A 20,718-nucleotide genomic window follows, 5' to 3' on the forward strand; every position below is an offset into this window, starting at 1 on the left:
GTGTCAGTTTAATAAATACTCAAATTCAACAATGATGTTGTAGTGTATATATATATACTACTATAATACTATACTACTATATATTATAAAACATAAAAACATAATTTTATGTTTTTCATTAACTACTGTTTTTAACAGATTTTTTTTTATAATGCCATTTATTTCACAACCATACCGGTGCCCTCAATTAAACTTATGATCGTTTAATGAGCTACTGATCAATAGTGTGCTCCATTGTGGCTCAATTGCGCAGCCTTGGCAGGAAAACTAATTAATGGGCATTACCCTTCACCTCCACATATTCAGTTTCCTTACAGAGCTGTATTTATGTCTTCATGATTGACAGTGTAGTTTTGTGCAATTTATGCATTCTTTATCATTTTAAGATTCAGTTCATTTGTTTAGTTTTTAATTAGTATTTTATTATTGATTTTAGTTCTACTGTGTCCAACTTGAACACTGATCAATGCCTACAGGGTTATAACATCACTGATGGCACTCAGGTGGTAAACAGGTAAAGAGGTGGCACAGTTCTCCCTTCATATTTTACTTTCACTCTGTTATTTAGTGTTTGATAAGAGAGGCAGCAGAAATACATAATTTATCTTTGGCAGAAAATTAAAACAGATGAATGTTATCTTACGCCTGGAAGCTTGACTGTATAAAGAGACAGCAAATCGTGTCAGAAAGCCCTGCTGCCCTGCAGTGCGATGAGAACGCTGTAATAAAGCATGTAAGCCAGTGGTTTTTAATTCCAGTTTAATGTAGTGTTACTGCTTAAGGGAATATTTACTTGTTTTATATGTTCATTTAAGCATGAAACATTCCCTCCAACTAAGATTTTAACAGACTCGTGTGTGACTTAATTATTCAGCATAAGCCAGCATTTAATGAGCCCGAATTAGTTACTCATTTTAAAATGCGGAACATATTAAATATATTATTGCAAATATATTCTGCCATTTACAATCCATCTTCATCAGACTGACAGTAATTACTCATTTACAGACAACACTGAGCCAATGTTCGAGACTTAGCCTCAGTCTCAACCTCAATCTTTAAATCTAGGCTAAAAAATCCACTTCGATTCATTTTTGGTCACAATTGTTTCTCTTTAAATTAAGGTTGACCTTCAGGAGTTCAATTCATAAGAAACTAAGATCAGGGCTAAACTGAGATGATTATATTTTCATCCGGCCTGCTGTACACAATCACTCAGATCTGTGGATGGCAGAGCAGATGGATGCTAGTGTTTCAGGGTGCCCTCATGTCTGTGTTACCTTCTGGCTCCTCCCTTAAAAGTTAAAGTTAGAGGTGGGCCATATGGCCCTAAAATAATATCACAATAATTCATGGTATTTTTGCAATAATGATACTCCTGACAATATGAGAAAACTCTGAATTATTTCAAATATTTCAAGAATACACTACTGCATTAAAATGAAAATTAAATTGTATTATTGCATATGATATGATATGGCACATTGCATATTAAAAATACAAGAATTTTATCAGATTTGTAACAGAAGTCTATGATCCAGAATGTCATGATACTAATAATGCACTCCGAATATCTCCATATATCCAGGATTAAAGTAAAATAAATGATACTGGACAGATATGCTAAAAACAGCGAAAAGTAGTACCCTGATGTGATAATAAGGGGTGGGTGATATGGCACAATATTTCAGGGTATAATATTGTTCACTATATTCAAAAATGTTCAAACTCTGATAACTGTTCACAACATTTTTACTGTATAAACCCAGTCACAACTAATTTAATCTCTTTAGCTTTTTCCAAGTTAAAGAAAGCCCATCTAGACCAACTGTTCACCCTCCAGCTACTGCTAGCTGCTCCTGGCTAGTTAAAGACCCCCCACTGTGTCCACTATGTTGAAGTTTACAAGGACTGTGTGATAAGTGGTTAATTTAGTAGCCCAGGTAGGTCAATTTGCTAAGGTGCTGCTGTGGCAACCCAGGGGGTTGTGGTTGTTTAAGTGTATTTCTGTAATTGTTACATAATTACCCCCATTCATTTCTATGTAATTAAAAAATAATAAATAAAAATAAATCAGATAACTTGCCTTGGATAATAATAAGCATAATTAATAGCTGATATAAACAAGAAAATTTCAGTAAACCTATTTTACTGAAATACTAAAGTTTACTGATACCGAAAATTATACTTAAACAGTATAAAAATATAAATCATATAAAAAGAAACTGAAATTTATTTTTTAAAGACCTCAGGACATGTAACTGCACTGAAATCCAGTAGTGTGTGTAAGTGTGTGACAGCCAGCAGAAACGTGTCTTTCTGATGAATAAAAGTGTATTCTTAAACAGCTCAGATAAAAAGTAAAAAGTAATGTCACTGAACTAAAGATCACACTGACATTGAGGCAGCCACATTAAAGTTAATTAGGACTACTTTACATAGATAAGAGATGACTAAAGAGATTCTAAAGTAGTGACTATATTAAAACTTAGAGGTGCCTTGAAAATGGTCCAGTACAGACTGAAACACAGTGGAAAAATGCTGTCTTAAAATAAGGACCAGTCAATAATATATATATATATACATATATATATAGGAATGTTAAATATTTCAATAAAAGTAATATATATATTTTAAATACAGCAACTGGAAGTTTTTCTGTGGCTCTTACTTTGCTCATATCAATTGAAGATAACTAGTGTTGTTATGAAATTACAAATGAATGATTCATCGACAATAAAATTTGTAGTCGACAAATTTAAATAATCAACTACATAGTAGGAGGATAAACATGCCTAAAGCACCCTGCCTTTTCCAATCTAACATCCTATGAATCCCCTGGACGTCTTCCGTGTCATGACAACAAAATTTTCGCTACCCTCCAGTGCCCCCTCTTCCCCTTTAACTCAGTTTTCTCTGCTTCTTGACTCTACTATATAGGAGAGAGGGGACTGGCTTACTATGACAAGTTGAAGTGGTCCAAACTCCAGCCCAAAGTTCTCTGAGTTTTCTCCCCTCTCGTCTTTCTCTCACCAAATAGCCATTAGCTGATGGCATATTTTAAACTAGCAAAAGAAATATATTGTGCAGTTGATCATCCAGACATGTTTGTTGTCCAAATGTATGAAGTAGGGCTGCAACTAATGATTATTTTGGTAGTCGACTAATTTGATGATTATTTTTTCGATTAGTCAATGATTATTTCTGCCATGTCCTCCATCTCTAAAAAACGATAGAAAGAACATGAACATGAGATTTAAAAGGCAGTTGAATGTCTAAATGTTGTTAAAACATGGACAGTAGTGATATTTAGTGATTAAATATGTAATCTGTTGTGTTTTGGCACTTTTGGAGACACCGACTAAGTGGAGTGTAACCTGTGAGACATTTACCCATCACCCATTGCGTTTCTGTTCTCAGCACTTTGTGAAATGCGGTAATGTTACAAATTAACGATTAGTCGACAATGAAATATGTAGTTGACAAATTTAAATAATCAACATTGTCGATTATATGACTAATCGTTGCAGCCCTAGTATGAGGGCAGTGTAGTTAACAAACACTGATTGTTTCTCAAATCAGGTCTGTTGAGAAGATTCTCAGCACTATTTGCCACTGATCTGATAAGATTTGATGTATGGACATCACAAACGTATATCTGCACGCGTTGCTTTGGTAACAGAGGTGATGTCAGTAACTACTTAGCCATGCTGCTGGATCTCTGCACCTCAGTCACACTGGATTTTAATGTGGCTGTTGTTTTTGTCATGTTTCAATTGACGCAAAAGACAATCTGAAATTTGATTTGACCGGCCAAAGCATCCAGACTGATCAGATTGTTATCACATCTACCAATGTGGAAAAAGTGGATATTATGTTTATTTTCCACAGACTATCATAAATCAATCTGGATACAATCATGATATGCCAAAATCAGATTTGGGCAGACAGTCTGAACTTAGGGTGTTTTTTTTTTTCTTGAGTCAACACAGACTTTATTGCGCATTTATTATTGTGGGTTTGTGCTTTGCAGTTTACCTGTGATGGTGGGAATGTGTATGCGGGAGCACAAGGCTCAGCAGACCAATCAAAACTGCTGCTGGTCTGTGTTGCGTGAGGCTCATTTAGACTTCTGGGGAGATGTGTGTAGCCTATGTTTGCTTCAACAAACTTTGAATTGAAAAATTGAATTAAATTAAATTCAAACTGATCTGTACAGTGCTTTTCACAATGGGTGTTGTCACAAAGCATCTTTACTTCACACCTGAGCTCCACTTGAGTAAATCAATGTCAAAAGTGTCAAGTAAAAAGTCCCTCAGAGGGAGAGGAATGACCTTGAGAGAAATTATGACTCAAAAAAGAAGCAATCCTACTCTGATCAACATGGATTGCACAAAAAAGAGCAAAAAAGCAAGTAGAATTGCATTAAAGAAACTGTATAAAAAGTGGTCATTCTGCCCACCTCTGTATGTTAGAGGTGAGATATTTTTTTATGTCAGTGCTTCTGGTAAGAAGGAATTCTCTTTGATTCTCTTTTTTTCCATGATGAAAAGATGAAAATGAGTAATGGTGTAATAGAGAGGCAATATCACCTCGTATTTCTACTCACTGAGTGAATGGAGAAAAGTTCAGTGAAGTTTGGCTGGGAGTCCCCCAGGAAAGAGCTGTTCCCGTAGGCATGATGAGGGAAGCTCTCTGCCCCCATTCCTTTAGGGCTGGACAGCAGGATACCGATCTGTGATGTTCGTACATGGTAAGGGAAGTTCTTATTGGCTGCTGATGGACGTGTGATGGCCTTGGGGAAAATGTTTTAAAGGGAAAGGACACAGAGAAAGAGAAAGGTCATGTTTAAAAGGGGCACTATAGTGAGAATGAGTGAACATACATTTATTTCTCATAGCAGCAATATATAGAATATATAGATGTAATGAGACAAAGCAGAATACCTATTCTGAATAGTCTATTTTTTTTCTCTCTTTTTTAAGATGTGAAGCAACCAATGGACCTGGCCTGCAGTGCCCTTACTCAGTCACTCACTCACTCATGTTTAGCATGTAAGCATTTCTCCACAAGAGGGTGCTGTTGTGAGCTGATTGTGTGCTAACAACTCACATACTTGTCTTCCTCCATGCTATACATATACTTGAATATGAATGACGAAATGAAGAAAAAAAAGGCAGATACTGTATGATTACGAAAGGTTTGAAGGCAATGTCGACCAAAAAATTTTTAAACTACATGACAGACTAAGTTCATTAATCCATACAATTAGATGAATTTTGTATATATAAGAGGCAGTCATGCTTAGTTGTGAATATTTAGTTCAGACTCATTTAACTCATTCAACCATTTAAAGGCTTAATTAGCATATACATATCACATGGTACATACATACAGATTTGGAAACAATGAAGAGGCCACTTCAGTTTCGGAATCAGTTTCTCTGATTTTGCTATTTATAGGAATATGTTTGAGTAAAATGAACATTGTTATTTTATTCTATAAACTACGGACAGCATTTATCCCAAATTCCAAATAAAAATATTGTCATTAAGAGCATTTATTTGCAGAAAATGAGAAATGGCTGAAATAACAAAAAATACGCAGAGCTTTCAGACCTCAAATAATGCAAAGAAAACAAGTTCATATTTTCATCATAAGTTTTAAGAGTTCAGAAATCAATATTTGGTGTAATAACCCTGGTTTTTAATCACAGTTTTCCTGCATCTTGACATGTTCTCCTCCACCAGTCTTACACACTGCTTTTGGATAAGTTTTTGCCACTCCTGGAGCAAAAAAATCAAGCAGTTCAGCTTGGTTTGATGGTTTATGATCATCCATCTTCATCTTGATTATATTCTAGAGGTTATCAATTTGGTAAAATCAAAGAAACTCATCATTTTTAGATTTAATTTTTTTTCCAAAGCTGTATACACGTTTGTCCAGATTATGTTGATTCATTTTCCATACATGGCAATGTAGCAATGCGGTGTTACGGACATTGTAACATAAATATATAATACATGAAATGTGGAACTCACTAGAAAAACAACGTGGGCGTAGAGGTGGATGCCGAGCTGAATACCATTGACGATCTTCTCCCTCGCCCAGCGAGATATACCGAAGTTGGCAATTAGGGCCATGACTGGCACAGCAAAAAACCTACCAGAGAAATACAACAGTGTTAACAGACTCAGACCTTTAAAAATGTAAGAGTATCTTCAGGATGTGTTAGAGCAGACCAACAGATCAAAAATAGCTTAGTATGAATCTATGCTAAAATAAAGTCCTCCCACTTTGCTTCTTCCCCATTATAGTTCATCTGCATACCTCTCTATACCTCTGGCATTAGGAGTCTTATGGGAAGACTAATTATAATTTTCATAGCTGCAGCTTAACTCACCAGAGAGTGTATGCAGCAAAGAAGGGGATGTAGAAGGGCTGCTTCTCTGGGTAATGTTTGAGAGACACCAGCACCGCATAGCAGAACCACACATACGCCAGCAGCTGCAGACCCATCAGCCCATATCCAGCAGGACTGTCATAGGCATACAGCACCTCACCTGGATCAAAGAACTACATATGTGCACACACACACATACACATATAGAGAGATAGAAAGAGAGAGAGAGAGAGAGAGACAGAGGGATTAGTACAATACTGATGAGTTTGTACTATAGCAAAATAGAGATGAGACATGGCACAAAAGTAAGAAACACAATTAGTTAGTAAAATAAAGGTTGTAAAATAGTGAAAATGTAAATGTGTTTCTAGTTTTCTACTGCCTTTTTATTATAGTACCAAAAACCATAGGGTTTAATCAGTTTTTTCTCCACTTTTGTTGATTTTTAGTTAAACTGTCCCTTACACTCTCTCAACTTTTTTTATTAGTTAAAAAATAGAAATAGAAACTGAATAGAAATAGAAACTGAAATAAACGTTTTTTTTACATTGAATTCCATTAAACGTGATGAAGGTTTTATCTATCTCCTGTAAAGTTGCTGTTTTGGAGATACATGTTTTTCATTGCTACTGTAGGCCCATGTACTATACATTTTTGCAGAACACGAGATTCACAAGATCATCTGCATCTGCTCTATATCATTGCTGTCAGCCAAAAACCTTTTTCACATTTAAATTTTTACATTGATTTCCACTGAAAATTCTGAAGGTTTTGTTTTTCTTCGGTATAGTTGCGTTTCAAGGTATCAGCATTTTGCATATTTATTAACTAATATAAGTCTAACATAAGTTAAGTATTCAGCATTTCAGTGTTTATTCATGGTTGAATCAACGTCATATCTCATATCGAGTTTATCATAGTACCAAAAACCGTAGTGTTTTAATCAGTACACTGTTATGCAAATGCTGCACATAAGATTTAAACATAATTTAAAAATACTAATGTGACATTTCTGTAAACAATACTGAACAAAACCATACACATGTCTTACCTCAGCTTCATATATAAAGAGGATGATATAGGTGATTGTGTAGACAGTCATGTAGATGGATAGCTTGATAGAACCGCTGTGGCTTATTCTTGCTCTTAAAGACAAACAGACATTCAGTTAACGTGTGAATTTTGATTTAATACATGCTAAAGAAACCAAGAGGGAAGCATTAGTTTGTCCAGTGTGCTACACAATTTGAAAAGTTGTGATCTGTGTGGTCTCTAAGGCTACGTTCACATTACAAAACACATTGCTCAAATCAGATTTTTTGCTCAGATCAGATCAGATTATCTTGATGGATCACATTCACAAATATTAGTGACCTGTATCTCTGTGTGTAATGTGAACGAATGTGTCGCTGAAACTTCTCTCATGGGCACATTGATACGTGCATAAAGGTTGCCTTCCTCACCAACAACAAAAAAAAACGTCATATTTGAGAGACGCGACTCCTAGCTTCCACAATTTTGTCTGGAGTGAGAGACTGAATGGAGCTACTGAGCATGCTCACATCGCAGTCTGTTACCTACTTGATTCATTTAAAGCGACAGTGTAAGTTTTTGGTGAAAATGTGTAATTGAACAGAGCAAGCAGAAGAGAGGACAGTTGAGGAACGAGTCTTATATTCATTTTAAATCATAGCGAATTTTTATATGTACTATAATCACACTCTGTACAACATGTACATCTACACCGACTGACTCTATTGACATTTAACTGTACATCCTGTTCATTTGCACTCCTGGGCACTTTGGACTCTTTATGATACATCCTGTACATTGTTTCCATCCATCCATCCATCCATCCATCCATCCATCCATCCATCCATCTATCCACTCACGTTTTATACTCTTAAAACGTGCCGAGTGGTGTGGAAGTGTTTTTTGATTTTAGTGATTTTAATGATATCTTGCACATCTTTTATCCTATCAGCCTTTATTGTTCTAATTCTGTGCATCTTTAATGATGCATGAATCAGCAGATGAAGACTAAGTTTGCTGTTCTGACATCTCAATGTTCGCAGTAGCTCTTGTGTCAGCACTATTAGCAGCACAGTGGTCGCTCAGGTAACCATCAAAAGTAGTTATGGCCAGAAAAATGTGCTGGGACCTACCAGACACCCTGGTTTTAAAATGAATGTATGTGACTATGCAGGAATGCTAGTTAGAATTTATTAGAATATTTAAATCCCTCTCCACTCATCAACTCTACTGTTTTCAGATGAAATGAAACAATATGCTGCTTTAAGTAATTTGTACTCCATCATGATAGAGATTTTACACCCTGCCAGTAACTGGAGCTTATAAACATCTAATAAGAAGTTAATTTAGTTGGTACCTGTGTAAAAAGTACTTATTTATTTGAGCTATGACAGCTATTAGATATTATAAGTTGTTGATACACCATATATATATATTTTTTTTTATTTAAAGACTATAGCACATCCTTTTCCACACTGCAGATGGTGTACAGAAAAAAAACATCAATGATGCCTTACCTAGTGACAGTGAAGCCTTTACCCAAGAGAATCAGCATCAGAAGAAAGACTAGAAAACTAACAGAGAAGAGCAGCTTTCCTGGAGAGACAGCAAAGGGAGAGGGTTGAACACACCAGAAAAAATACAATAAAGGTATATATCTCAGCACAAAAACTAGCCTCTATTCCTACTGTAGGCTCTGTAAAATAGGAGGAAATGTAAGTACTCTGTCTGTATGTGACCTTTTGGATCCACAATCAGAGAGAATATGATTGATTTTCATTGCTATGCAGATGATACAGTTTTCATTTTCAATCTATATTTTACTTGGTGGCACAGGCCTCTTTGACAGATTAACTGAATATGTAAGTATATGCACATATATATCAAGGGTCTGCCTTACTAGTGAAAAGGTCCAGATTTTAAAAAAGGACAGAATTAGACCATCACTGTCATCCCTACTGCAGTGATTTCACCTGCTCCCATCACATCTGATTTATCTAATCAACTCATTATCAAGCCCTTTTAGAGTTGCAGGAAGGGTGGTAAAACAGGAAACCACTAAAATATGCACGGCACAGTGCCTCCAGCACCAGTGGTGAGAAACACTGACCTGTACAGCAAAATATATTATCACTGTCCAATGGAAAATTCAAATTTCTCCATTTTTGTTGATTTTTAGTCAAACTGTCCCCTACACTCTTACATTTTTTATGCAATTGACCAATAGAAACTGAAATACACTCTTTTTAACACTGACTTCCATTAAAAGTGATGAAGGTTTTATCTATCTCCTGTAAAGTTGCTGTTTTGGAGATACATGTTTTTCATTGGACAGTTAAGATATGCTACTGTTCGTCATGTACTGTACATTTTTGCAGAACACAAGATTCACAAGATCAACAACATGTGATATATATAATGGCTGTCAGCCAAAAACATTTTATGCTTAAATTTTTACATTGACTTCCACTTAAAATTGTAAAAGTTATGTTTTTCTCGAGTAAATCTGCCATTGCAAGATACAAGGTTTCTAATATGAGTCTCACATGAGTTAAATTTACAGTATAAACCAAACAACTTTTTAGCATTTTAATGTTTATCTATGGTTAAATCATCAATGAGTTCAATCTCATACTGAGTTTAAATGAATGTTACAACATTTTTCAAATAAAAAATATATATTAGTTTGGTTATCACAATGTTGTGTCAACATTTTACTTTTTAACATTTAATCAATTCTAGATTACATTCTCCTTTCATTCAACACTGGGCAAATTCTGTTCTTCGAGGGTTTAGTAAAGACAGTTGTTCTATATAGAACCTACAACACTCAAACCATTTTACCAAATACATTTAGATCTTCAAAGTAGTCTTGGAATCAAAATATAATAAAACACTGATAAATTTGTACGTAGAATTAGTCCAAGTTAAAATTTCGATGTTGCTTTTGTTAACTGTTTTACAAATATTAAACGTGGTTTTAACATTGAAGCTAATACTGACATTATTTTAACCACATTTTAATGTTAAATGTTGGTCATGTGGCAGTTGGTATGAGACCAGTTTAGTTGATCAAGTTTACCAATTTTCTTTATTAAAGTTTTAAATGGGCCTGAATTAAAAAAAACGATTTATCTTAATTATATTGCACATTTTCTTCAGTGTTCCAATAAGCATGGGGTATTATAACGGTGAAAGTTAAGTGTTTTTCATCTTGTTTTTTTAGTATTGATCACTAGAACTATAGATCGACATTAACTCAGAGGCATGCTTTGTTCTTGGCTAACGCAGGCACAATGATTCTTGTTCACTATGCAGTACAGAGAAATGTTACCTGATCCTACACTGAAGCTTCACTACCTGAAACAGATCCACAGCTCGTGAAAAAGAAATGAGGTCACCATCTGGGGATTTTCACACACGAGCAGAACCTGTGTCCTTCAGAGTTTACTATTACATCCAAATACCACTAAACTTCATCCATTTTACCAAATAACTCAACACTCACAATATGGTAATGAAAGAATGATTGGAGGAGGAGCATATTTAAATAATTATTATTTTGCTCTTGATAACAATTCAGCTGCTAATGTAACATCCACGTGCTTCCTTTACCCACTCTGATAAAGTCCCACCAGTTTTGCTTCTTCTTCCTCACTCAAGTAATCCTCAATTCAGGGCTACAGTTCTAAATTATGAGGTGAAGAAACGTATAAGTAAGGATTTTAAAAGAATATTTGTTCAAATGTTTGTGTACACTCCTAATGAATACAATTAGCTTTTTATGTTGCCCTATAGATGTGTAAATGCACACCCAATCCCATATCCACCATATGCCCACATGTGTTTGTGGACACCTCTAATAATTAATTAATTCAGCTCATTTAAGTTGCAAACCATTGCTGACACAGGTGTGCAAAGCACAGACACAGCTTGTCTAGAAGTACTGCCAATAAAATAGGGCTCTCTGGAGCAGATAAACATCAAATATTGGCACAATGCCTAATGCCATGTGTGAGTTAGAGGGTTATAAGGCTGTGCTCTCTGGAATTATCGTGCTCCATCCAACATATAGACCCCGTTAAAGCTCTTGTCACTGAATACAGTCAAATCCTCACAGCAATCAAATCAAATGACAGAAATTCTTCACTCACCAAGTATCTTTAGGCTTCCATTCCCCACTCCATCTCTGGCATACAGGCCCCAGTAGATACAGAAGAAGAGCAGACTAAGAACTGTGAATGAAAAAACAATCACAGCATTAGATAAGTAAATAAAATGACATAAGACATAAGATAAAATAGATTAAATGGTCCTTATTTATGAAGCACTGCTAACTCTACTGACAAACACTAGGTAAGCATATTTTGCTATAGTCTCTTTTTGGGGATGGAACAGATTCTGGTCAGGTTCTTTGTGGTTATAAAGTTAAAGTTAGTGTTAGGTTTTGTATGTAATTTTTCTATGATAAGAAATCAGTAGAAAACCCATTAATAACCAAATTTAAAGGTGTAAAATTAAGTAAGTGTATTTACTACATTTTTTTATATAAATGTATTTCTATTTCTATTTTTATCCCATTTTCTCCCCAAGTAACAAGGCCAATTACCCAACCCACTCAATAGGACTCCCGCTATCACTAGGGATGCCCCAACACCAGGAGCACACTCAGAGGAATACACAGCGACTCGGTTCTGTTACATCAGCTCACAGAGGCAGCCTTGTGCTGACTGACATCACCCTTTGGAGTGATGTGGGGAGAGAGTGCCATCTACCCACCCAGAGAGAGCAAGGCCAATTGTACTCTCTCAGGGCTCCGGCAGCTGATGGCAAGCTGCATGAATAGGATTCGAAACAGCGATCTCCCAATTATTGTGGTAGCACTTTAGTCCGCTGGACCAATCTGAGCCCGGTATTGACAACATTTAAAAAAAAATTTGGTGGACATTACTAAAGTTTTAAAACACATTAATTGACATAATATATTTTATATAGCATAAAATAAGGTTGCTACATCAGCCCAAATTTACAGCCAATATTAAATTGTTTTTATAGAGATTCAATACAGGACAGCCATTCGGATAATCTTTTTAATTTATACATAACATTATTAAACGCACAGTAAAACATTAAACATTTAAAAAACTGTTTTAATTATTTTAACCCACGGTTAAAAGACTGCCCAATAATATGAATAATGCTTTTTGGCAAATAAAACAGCATAAATGTTATAGCTGGGAAATAACTACAATATGTAAAATAAAAATGTGGAACATGGACTCTTGCAGTGTGTGTATGCGTGCACATGAATGGATATGTGTGTGGCAGCTAAGCAGCATGAATTACAGTAACTGATTCTCTCACCCTCGACTCCAGTAGCAGTCATAAACATCTTATATGTCGTATGGAGAAGCTGTCTGCCCTTCAGATTATCTAGAAGAATTACACAGAGACAGAAAGAAAGAGAGAGAGAGAGAGAGAGAGAGAGAGAGAGCGAGAGAGAGAGAGTGAAAGACAGAGAGGGAGAGGGAGAGAGTTAGAGTTAAAAAGAGCCACAGAATTAAAAGAGGCTATATATTGCTGTTATTTAAACTCACATGCGAAGTAACAGGAGAGAGTGAACACAGTGGCAAATATCACCAAGAAAGTGATGTCTGTCTCCAAAATTCCTGATATAGAAAAAAGACAGAGACAAAATGTAAATGTAATGTAAATGTAAAACATATAATTCATATTACTTCCATTACATTTCAGGCATATACATCAAGCATTACATTTACCCTTTTTTAACACATTTAAACATGTGGAAATATATCAAGATGGAAAAAATATATAACCAAACATAAAAAGAGTCTGTCTTATTTAACCTGTATTTTCTATGTACTGGTTTTTTTACATTGAAATAATAAATACATTTATCTGTAGATAACAATAAGCTTACAATTGAATAATTTTTTTTATTATATCTTCTATGAGGCCTGAAACACATGACATTCATGACAACTGTGTGACTCACCAAACTCATCTGCAGAGAAATGCTGTGTCCAGAAGGACTGGCCATTGGTCAGTTTCATCTCATACTCTAACTGAAGTCCACCACCCTGTTTTTGTGTGTTTTGGTGCATGTATGTAAGAGAGAGAGAGAGAGAGAGAGAGAGAGAGAGAGGAGGGTGGGGAAGAGACACAAAGAGATCATCTATAAAGAACTTCAAAGCACCAGACCTTCCAGTTGTTGAGAGGATTTGAGGCAGGTTTTAAAAAACGAGTTACGCTTTGATTGCATTTGGCAGGAAAACTCCTCTCTTCATCAAAAGGGTGAAGAGCATGAAGCATACACTGTCACAAAATCAATGTAGCCAGAGATGGAGTGAGGATGGGGCAGGGAAGGGATGACAGAGAGTGAAGTAGGGAAAGAGTGAGCGAGAAAGGAAGAGGTGAGGAATGAAAGGCTGGAACACGAGTGAGCTGAGTCTGTAATGACAGAAACTGTGAACAAAGGGATTCAAAACCAGGAGAGCAATTGGGTCTTGTGTTTTATCTGATCCACACCTAAGAAAACAACAGACTTCAGTAAGCACTGCGCAAAGGTACAACAGACCTGACTTCCAGTCAAATAGAGATATAGTGTTTAACAACTAAAGTTTTGTGCACATGGAAATAAATATTCTGATAAGTGATCTTAAATCTAATAGTTTATTAGGGTTTGGCAAAAAAAAAAAAATTAAACCTATTTGAAATGGATACACCAGTGCATGGACTCCAGTTTCAGGGTGTTCTCTTGTCTATGTTACCTTCTGGCTCTCTCCTTTTAGGTACGATGTTATTGGCTGCACTCTAATAGGCTGCTCACTTTCTCTGTATTCCATCAATCCAATCAGATCTAATTTCATCTCTTTACATTTTACCAGTTAATGACTGTCCACTTGTCCATTCTAACACCTACAGAAGACTGACTATCTTCACTCACATCATTAATGAACACCAGTGACCCAGTTCCAATTGCAGCCATATTTGCCAATGCCATAACAGTGCCTTCAGCATGTTTGACAGATGATGTAGTGTGCTTTTTTCTCATCGTTCTCATCTTTCTTGGTTTTATCTTTCTGTGGAATCGTGTGGCTGTATGGGTATGGATTTTTAGATGTTTCCTATCAGTCTAACCTGTACTTTATGTTTTTTGAATGTTAACAGTGGTTTGAATCTTGAGGCAAATCCTTTGTATTTACTTGAATTATGTCCCTTCCTCCTTTAGGAATGTTACTGTCTTGACTAGATATTGTTAAGGCTTTTTGTCTCTCAGCAATGAATGTATTTTGCAATTATCTTCTATATATGTGTCTTATGGTCTTCCAGGTCTTTTGGTGTTGCTGAGATCGTCAGTGCTTTCCTTCTTTTTAAAGCCGCAGTCCTGTTATTTAGTTTCTAAACTGAAAGCAGAAGCATTTCTGAGTGAGTAAGGGATAAAATATTGTGTTTGATGGTACCAGTGTGCTGGAACAACCCTCCTTGCTAATGTTAATATATTCATTCTAAAAACTGGGGTTTTAGGTCAATTTTTGCGGGAGTTCTTCTGGCCATGTCACACGTCTTTATGTACTTACGTCACATGTACAGCCTGTAAAAGAGGATCCAGCTCAGTTTTACTGTGAGCACATTCTCGCCGCTTAACGTTTTTTTGGCTTGTTTTCTGAGCTACAACTAAACACTCTGATAATTATTTTATATTCATTAGGGCAAAATGCAAAAGTATAACAAGCATTATTAGCTCATTACATGAATGAACAGTCTTTTATACATACATTCCATTCCCATATTACTTCTTAAAGCTCCACTAGGTAGGATTGAGATTTTCTGCTCGTGGGCTCCCCCTACAGTTGTAGAGTGTAATAAATGTTTCAGGCGGATTAGTTTCTCTTTCTCGTTTTCTGGCTTTCACAGACATATTCGGTCTCTTTCCAGCTTCTGCCAGAGTGTCTGTATTTTAGTTTGTAAAGAATGAACCAGTAGTCTTCTAGAACTGTTAGAACTAAAGGTCGGAAAGCAGGTCGCAGTTCTCGTGAGCGTTGGTCGCGGCCGCCTCGAAAAACTTACAGAGTCTGGTTTGAGCTCAGAGGAGCCCGGCACAGACACGAGAGCACCGCTATTCCTCCTATTACACCTCAATGCAGCACTGCAGTGAGTTTCAAGCTGTAATTTTACTTCTTAAAAAGATAAAAAATCAAGGAAATCCTACCTAGTGCTGCTTTAACTTCACCCATTTTTACCTATATTAGTTCTTAATGTTTTAGTTTTTCATTAGCCCCATTCCTTCAATGCTATGAGGCATGTAATGCAATTATTTTCAGTTCTCACCTTCTGTAAGTGAAATACATGTTCAGAGAGACTCCAATTCGATTGAATGAATTGACCTGTCCAGAACATTTTGCTTCTTGGCCCTGAAAACTCAGTAACTGCTACAGCAGCACCTCTGAGGGTGTTGTGCTGATTCAAGGTGAAATGCAGTCCAGTTAATTTTCAGCAATTTGGTTGAATAGAAGCAGTTAAGATGGTTGTGTACTCTTCAGAGCTGCTCTACGCAGTCATGTCATCAATAAGACAAGTGTTCCTGTTCCACTGCAGCTATATATATATCACCATACATCATCATAAGGGGTTTTATTCATGCTAATTTCTCCTTCACACTGGAACAAGTTGATCTCAGTTTCTTTTACAGACTTTTGTAAGATCTCAGTACTGTCTGTCCTTTTAGTTACTGAAGCCTTATAATTATGGTGTGCACATTATGGTCTGCACTCTGAATACGACTGTGAACTGCTGGTTCTGTTTCACTAGCTGACAGACAGCTGCATTTGCTAACATCACAGTAACTGATGGAAAGGAAGGGACATCAAACGCGAGCAAGGTCAGTGCTCTTTTGAACTAATGTGGCATTTCATGGTCTACCAGGTGAATGATGCAACAGTACAAAGCTAATCAATAAACTGAGCGTCCGATTAATTCTGACTCTCTAAAATAGAAGCTCTATAAATAAAACAGGGCGACAGCTTGAACTTTATCCTCAGATCCACACTGCTTCTGGGACGCTTCTGCAGTGTGTTTTGGGTCATAATTCCTCTGTACTCTAAAGCACCAATCTCAGCATCGGTTTTACAGCATTTGATTGTGTGAGCAGAACAAACAACTCCATACACTTCAAAAGGTCACCCTAATACTTCTATCAACAGTAGTATAGTCTATAAACACCAGTCATACATGCTGCAATTGTACCTCCATCATGTTTGACAAACTACAAATCCACAAACGTTGTGTAACTGGCCAAGTACGTACAGTAGATTACATTGTATACATTGAGCTGCCACTTTATTATATACTCTTTATCTTTTCATAGGAACTAGTCGTTATTGTGTGATGGGGAGAGAGAAAGAGAGGGTGAGAGAGGAAGACACACACACACACATATATAATGAGAGAGTGAGCATCCTGATTGCCCTCTCCTCATGCTTAGTTGGCCAATGAGATTTCAGTGTGGGTGGGACGCAACGTGTAATAGAGCGGGAGAGATGCACATACAGTGTAATATCAGCGTTGTGTCCATTAAACACAAACAAACACATTTAACTCCACACAATACTCTACAGTCTGTCTTTACTAGTTCTGTTCAGTTTAAATACTGATTTCTATATTACCTGTGGTGAGTTAAATTACTGCAGAGAGCTGCTGAGGGGAGTTTAAACAGGCCTTGTTTCTTCATTAACATTAATTAAACGAACATTAGCTTGATAAGTGTTATAAGTGAGATACTGTACTCTGTCCAATCTATCCATTAAAATTAAGTTATATGTTATAGTAACTACAGACTTTAATAAACCAAAAATATTTTCTTTGAGTCATTCATTTTTGGAAAAAAAGTACAAAAAAAAAAAAAAAAAAAACATACAAATATCCTAGAATCTCCTGAAAATAACATCCAGCCTGTGGAATGTTTCCTATAATATACTTTGTAATTTTTAGTTTAATATAGGTACATCAAATTGTCATAATGTACTGTAAATTCAGCCCTGGGGCCTAAATATTTAGCTGTTCTCACCAGTATGAAGTACAAATGGAAGGCACAACAAAAAATAATTGTGACTAATCAACTAATCGAACAAATAATCAGCAGATTAGTCGACTACTACAATAGTTATCAGTTGCAGCCCTAGTAGGTAGCTAGGTAGTCATTTTCATCACAGGGTGATCCCATCATGGTAGTGGCATAAAGGTCTAATTAAAAATATGAAAAATTAAAATGGGGGCGAAAAATAAAATAGAATTATTTCCCTGTTAGGATTTCAAAATGCAGGTATTTTAAGCAATTTTCACACCTAAAAGTCTGAACCAATGTATGAGTGAGCAAAGCACACAGTGATGCATAGTGAGAACAGGTGCCACACAGAAGAAGTGAGGGTTACGCAAAGGCCCAACAGAGGCAGTCTGCTATGTTCTGTCATCCTGGGCTGCGTCCCTCTATGCTTGACACTGGTTGATTTTTAGAGGGGTGTTCATTGATCCCACAGCATGCCAATTTGGCAAATTACATTTCCAGGTATTGTGCCAAATTCTGCCTCCCTCCAAAAATCTGACTTCCTTTGCGTGCCTGTGTGTCACACAGCAGAATGAGTGTAACAGATTACCTTCTGATTTATTTAAATTTCAGTTCATTAACAGTTACAGTACACCTGCTGTTGTAATCTTTTGCAGCCTGCATGGACGAACTGGACCAGGGTTCAGCTGATCCAGATCGAGACCACCTCTTTTGGTCTAGACTGTGGTTCCCAGCACCTTTCACACTTTAGATTTTAGTCCAGACCCAAGTGTAAATGTATGGACAAAAATGGATAAATGAGATGTAAAACACGATTAACATGGTTATTATGGAACTTATGGAAAGTGATGATACCATGACAGAGGTCAAAGAACCCTTTACAGCACCATTTTAATGATTCCTTATATATTACACAAATGCCCTATGAAACTGCATCTCAAATGATTTTAGTGTTTAAATTTAGCATGAACCGCATTTTTACAGAGATAAGAATGTTATTAATCATTACTCACCCCACACTTGCTGAGGGCTATATACCACCATCTCTCTCTAACAGAACGAAAACTGCGGCCTCCGACACAGCTTAAAATTTCATCACCCTCTCCTTCAACCTGAGGCACAAAAATTACATTCAATTCTCACATCATAAAAGATACATTTATTATTCCATTCCAATGTTAATGTAGCTGAATCACCACTTTCATATCAATAAATTTAGAAACCAGAAACAGAAATTTCTGCATTTTTACACTTCTACTTACCACACACCCTGACCAGGTGTAGCGGGTAGTGAGGTTAATGACTTGGTTGTTTTCGGGCCTCAGGACCGCCTCCTTCTGGTAGCAGTCCTGTAGCACATACACAGACAACACCTGAGCGTTAGCACTATTGTTTTATCATTCAATATTTGGACATGACCGCAATACATTTTTACTGAGTGCATTATTGTCACTGGGTTCACTTGTAGGTCATTCTGTTTATAGAAGAATTTACTTTACCACTATTTTATTGGTTGTGTTAAATTCAGTTTTTTTCATCCACTCTGTGTCACAGGTGGGGCTCAAGCATGTGAGGAGCAGTGCCATATAGGGGTGTATATGTATTGTATCATACATAAAAATAGGATATCATAATTTGCCAAACGACAAAAAACTCATCCTAATAATAGCAATATTCTTTAAAGCTGTTTTATTATTTTATTTGGATACTCATTAGCTGCTATCGCAATAGCAGCTATTTTTCCTAAGGTCCAACTGACACAAAATACATAATAAATATAAATCACACGTCATAGTTAAATGCACTTAACAAAAAGATCTCTCTATAAAAACAAAGAATCAAAACAATAAAAAAACAAAAAATAAAAGACAACTAAAACCTATAGTTATATTCTAGATATACACAAATTCACAAAGTCTATTATGTATTTGATTTGCTATTTACTGTGAAGCCTTAAGAGATTTTTTTATATAATTGTTTATATTTGCTGTTTATAAGCATGATCTAAATATTCTGTACTTTCGAACTGTGGTAGATTGGAGCTATTTTGTTTCCCAATACTCTTATATATTGCCCAGAATATCATTATGGCAAAAATTTTGAAATACTGTGATTTAATTTATGACCATATCAAGTGCATCAACAAAAAGCTTCTATACACATAGAAAACATACACATTACAACTAGTGAAGATGTGCTAGTTTAGGTTAATAGATGTTTTATTTTTTAAGGCATTTAAAAAAAAATGGCAGGCAAAAAACAGAGCATGACCTCCAAAACTAACACCAGTCACTGTTAAAATTCATTACTTTTTATAAGGGTGTAATTGCATAATTTTATTTATCCGTATTATATCAGTGATATTGTCTTAAAATGACATATTGTGGTGTGCGATAATATTATAAGATATATGATATTATCGCAATTATCTCTGGGACAAAATATCATCCATGAAGAATAGTTATAATAATGACAGACCTAGAATTTCTGCACCAATGATGTTCTGTTGTCACAGTGAAATGAAAGGGCAGCAGTGTGTGTGCCATGTGCACTCGAGATTCAGCAAGGTCCTCTCAGTGAACAGCAGCCCAAGGGCTCAGACATACCAAACTGAAGTGGACAGTCTGAAATACCTCAGAACTGTGATTGAAAAGAACATGACTTCTGACAATGGAGAGGCAACTGGTAAAAACTTGACTGATTAAAAACAGATCTACCTTAAATAAAATCTATGTTCTGAACTGATGCCATATTTACACTGATAAATAGAGCCATTAATGCGTTCTCAGTCTCTATAAAAAGAGTGAATTAAAAACTTAAATTTAAAAAAGCAAAAAATTGTAAAAAAAGTAATGTGTTAACGTGTTTCCAGATGAATTGTGTGCGTTAAAGGAGAACTCTGGTGTGAAATGGACTTTGGGTACATTAAAACATGATAAAAAGTACTTACCTTTGTTGAATAGCACACCTGCATTCTCCTGCAGCTTTCTGAGATCCAGTATTTTGTTCACTTTGCCCAAACAGGCTTTACAATGGGTGATATGGGGCATATTTTTCCCCTGCAGATAAATCGTTTTTTACACTGTAATCCAGGCTCAAAGTAGCTCCACACTTTATTGGCAGAATCCGGAGAGCCCTGCCATTTAAATAGAGGCAATAATAAATATAAAACTGCACAAGAAGCTTATTAAAAAACACT

General features: G+C 36.0%; 1 protein-coding gene across 1 annotated transcript in view; it reads right to left on the minus strand.

Annotated features, from left to right (window-relative positions):
* The window catches only part of tmem145 (transmembrane protein 145), a 71,227-nt gene that overhangs the window by 7,782 nt on the left and 42,727 nt on the right, over nucleotides 1–20,718 (minus strand). The window contains exons 4-14 of the mRNA XM_022679776.2: nucleotides 18,782–18,868; nucleotides 18,533–18,631; nucleotides 13,452–13,536; nucleotides 13,033–13,104; nucleotides 12,800–12,868; nucleotides 11,590–11,670; nucleotides 8,953–9,031; nucleotides 7,455–7,548; nucleotides 6,404–6,576; nucleotides 6,042–6,162; nucleotides 4,610–4,795 (exon numbers count right to left, since the gene is read on the minus strand). Of these exons, the coding sequence (XP_022535497.2) occupies nucleotides 4,610–4,795; nucleotides 6,042–6,162; nucleotides 6,404–6,576; nucleotides 7,455–7,548; nucleotides 8,953–9,031; nucleotides 11,590–11,670; nucleotides 12,800–12,868; nucleotides 13,033–13,104; nucleotides 13,452–13,536; nucleotides 18,533–18,631; nucleotides 18,782–18,868 (1,146 nt within the window). The remainder of the gene's footprint in view (nucleotides 1–4,609; nucleotides 4,796–6,041; nucleotides 6,163–6,403; nucleotides 6,577–7,454; nucleotides 7,549–8,952; nucleotides 9,032–11,589; nucleotides 11,671–12,799; nucleotides 12,869–13,032; nucleotides 13,105–13,451; nucleotides 13,537–18,532; nucleotides 18,632–18,781; nucleotides 18,869–20,718) is intronic.

The sequence above is a fragment of the Astyanax mexicanus genome, chromosome 1 (genome assembly GCF_023375975.1).
Source record: "Astyanax mexicanus isolate ESR-SI-001 chromosome 1, AstMex3_surface, whole genome shotgun sequence".
Classification (NCBI taxonomy): Eukaryota; Metazoa; Chordata; class Actinopteri; order Characiformes; family Acestrorhamphidae; genus Astyanax; species Astyanax mexicanus.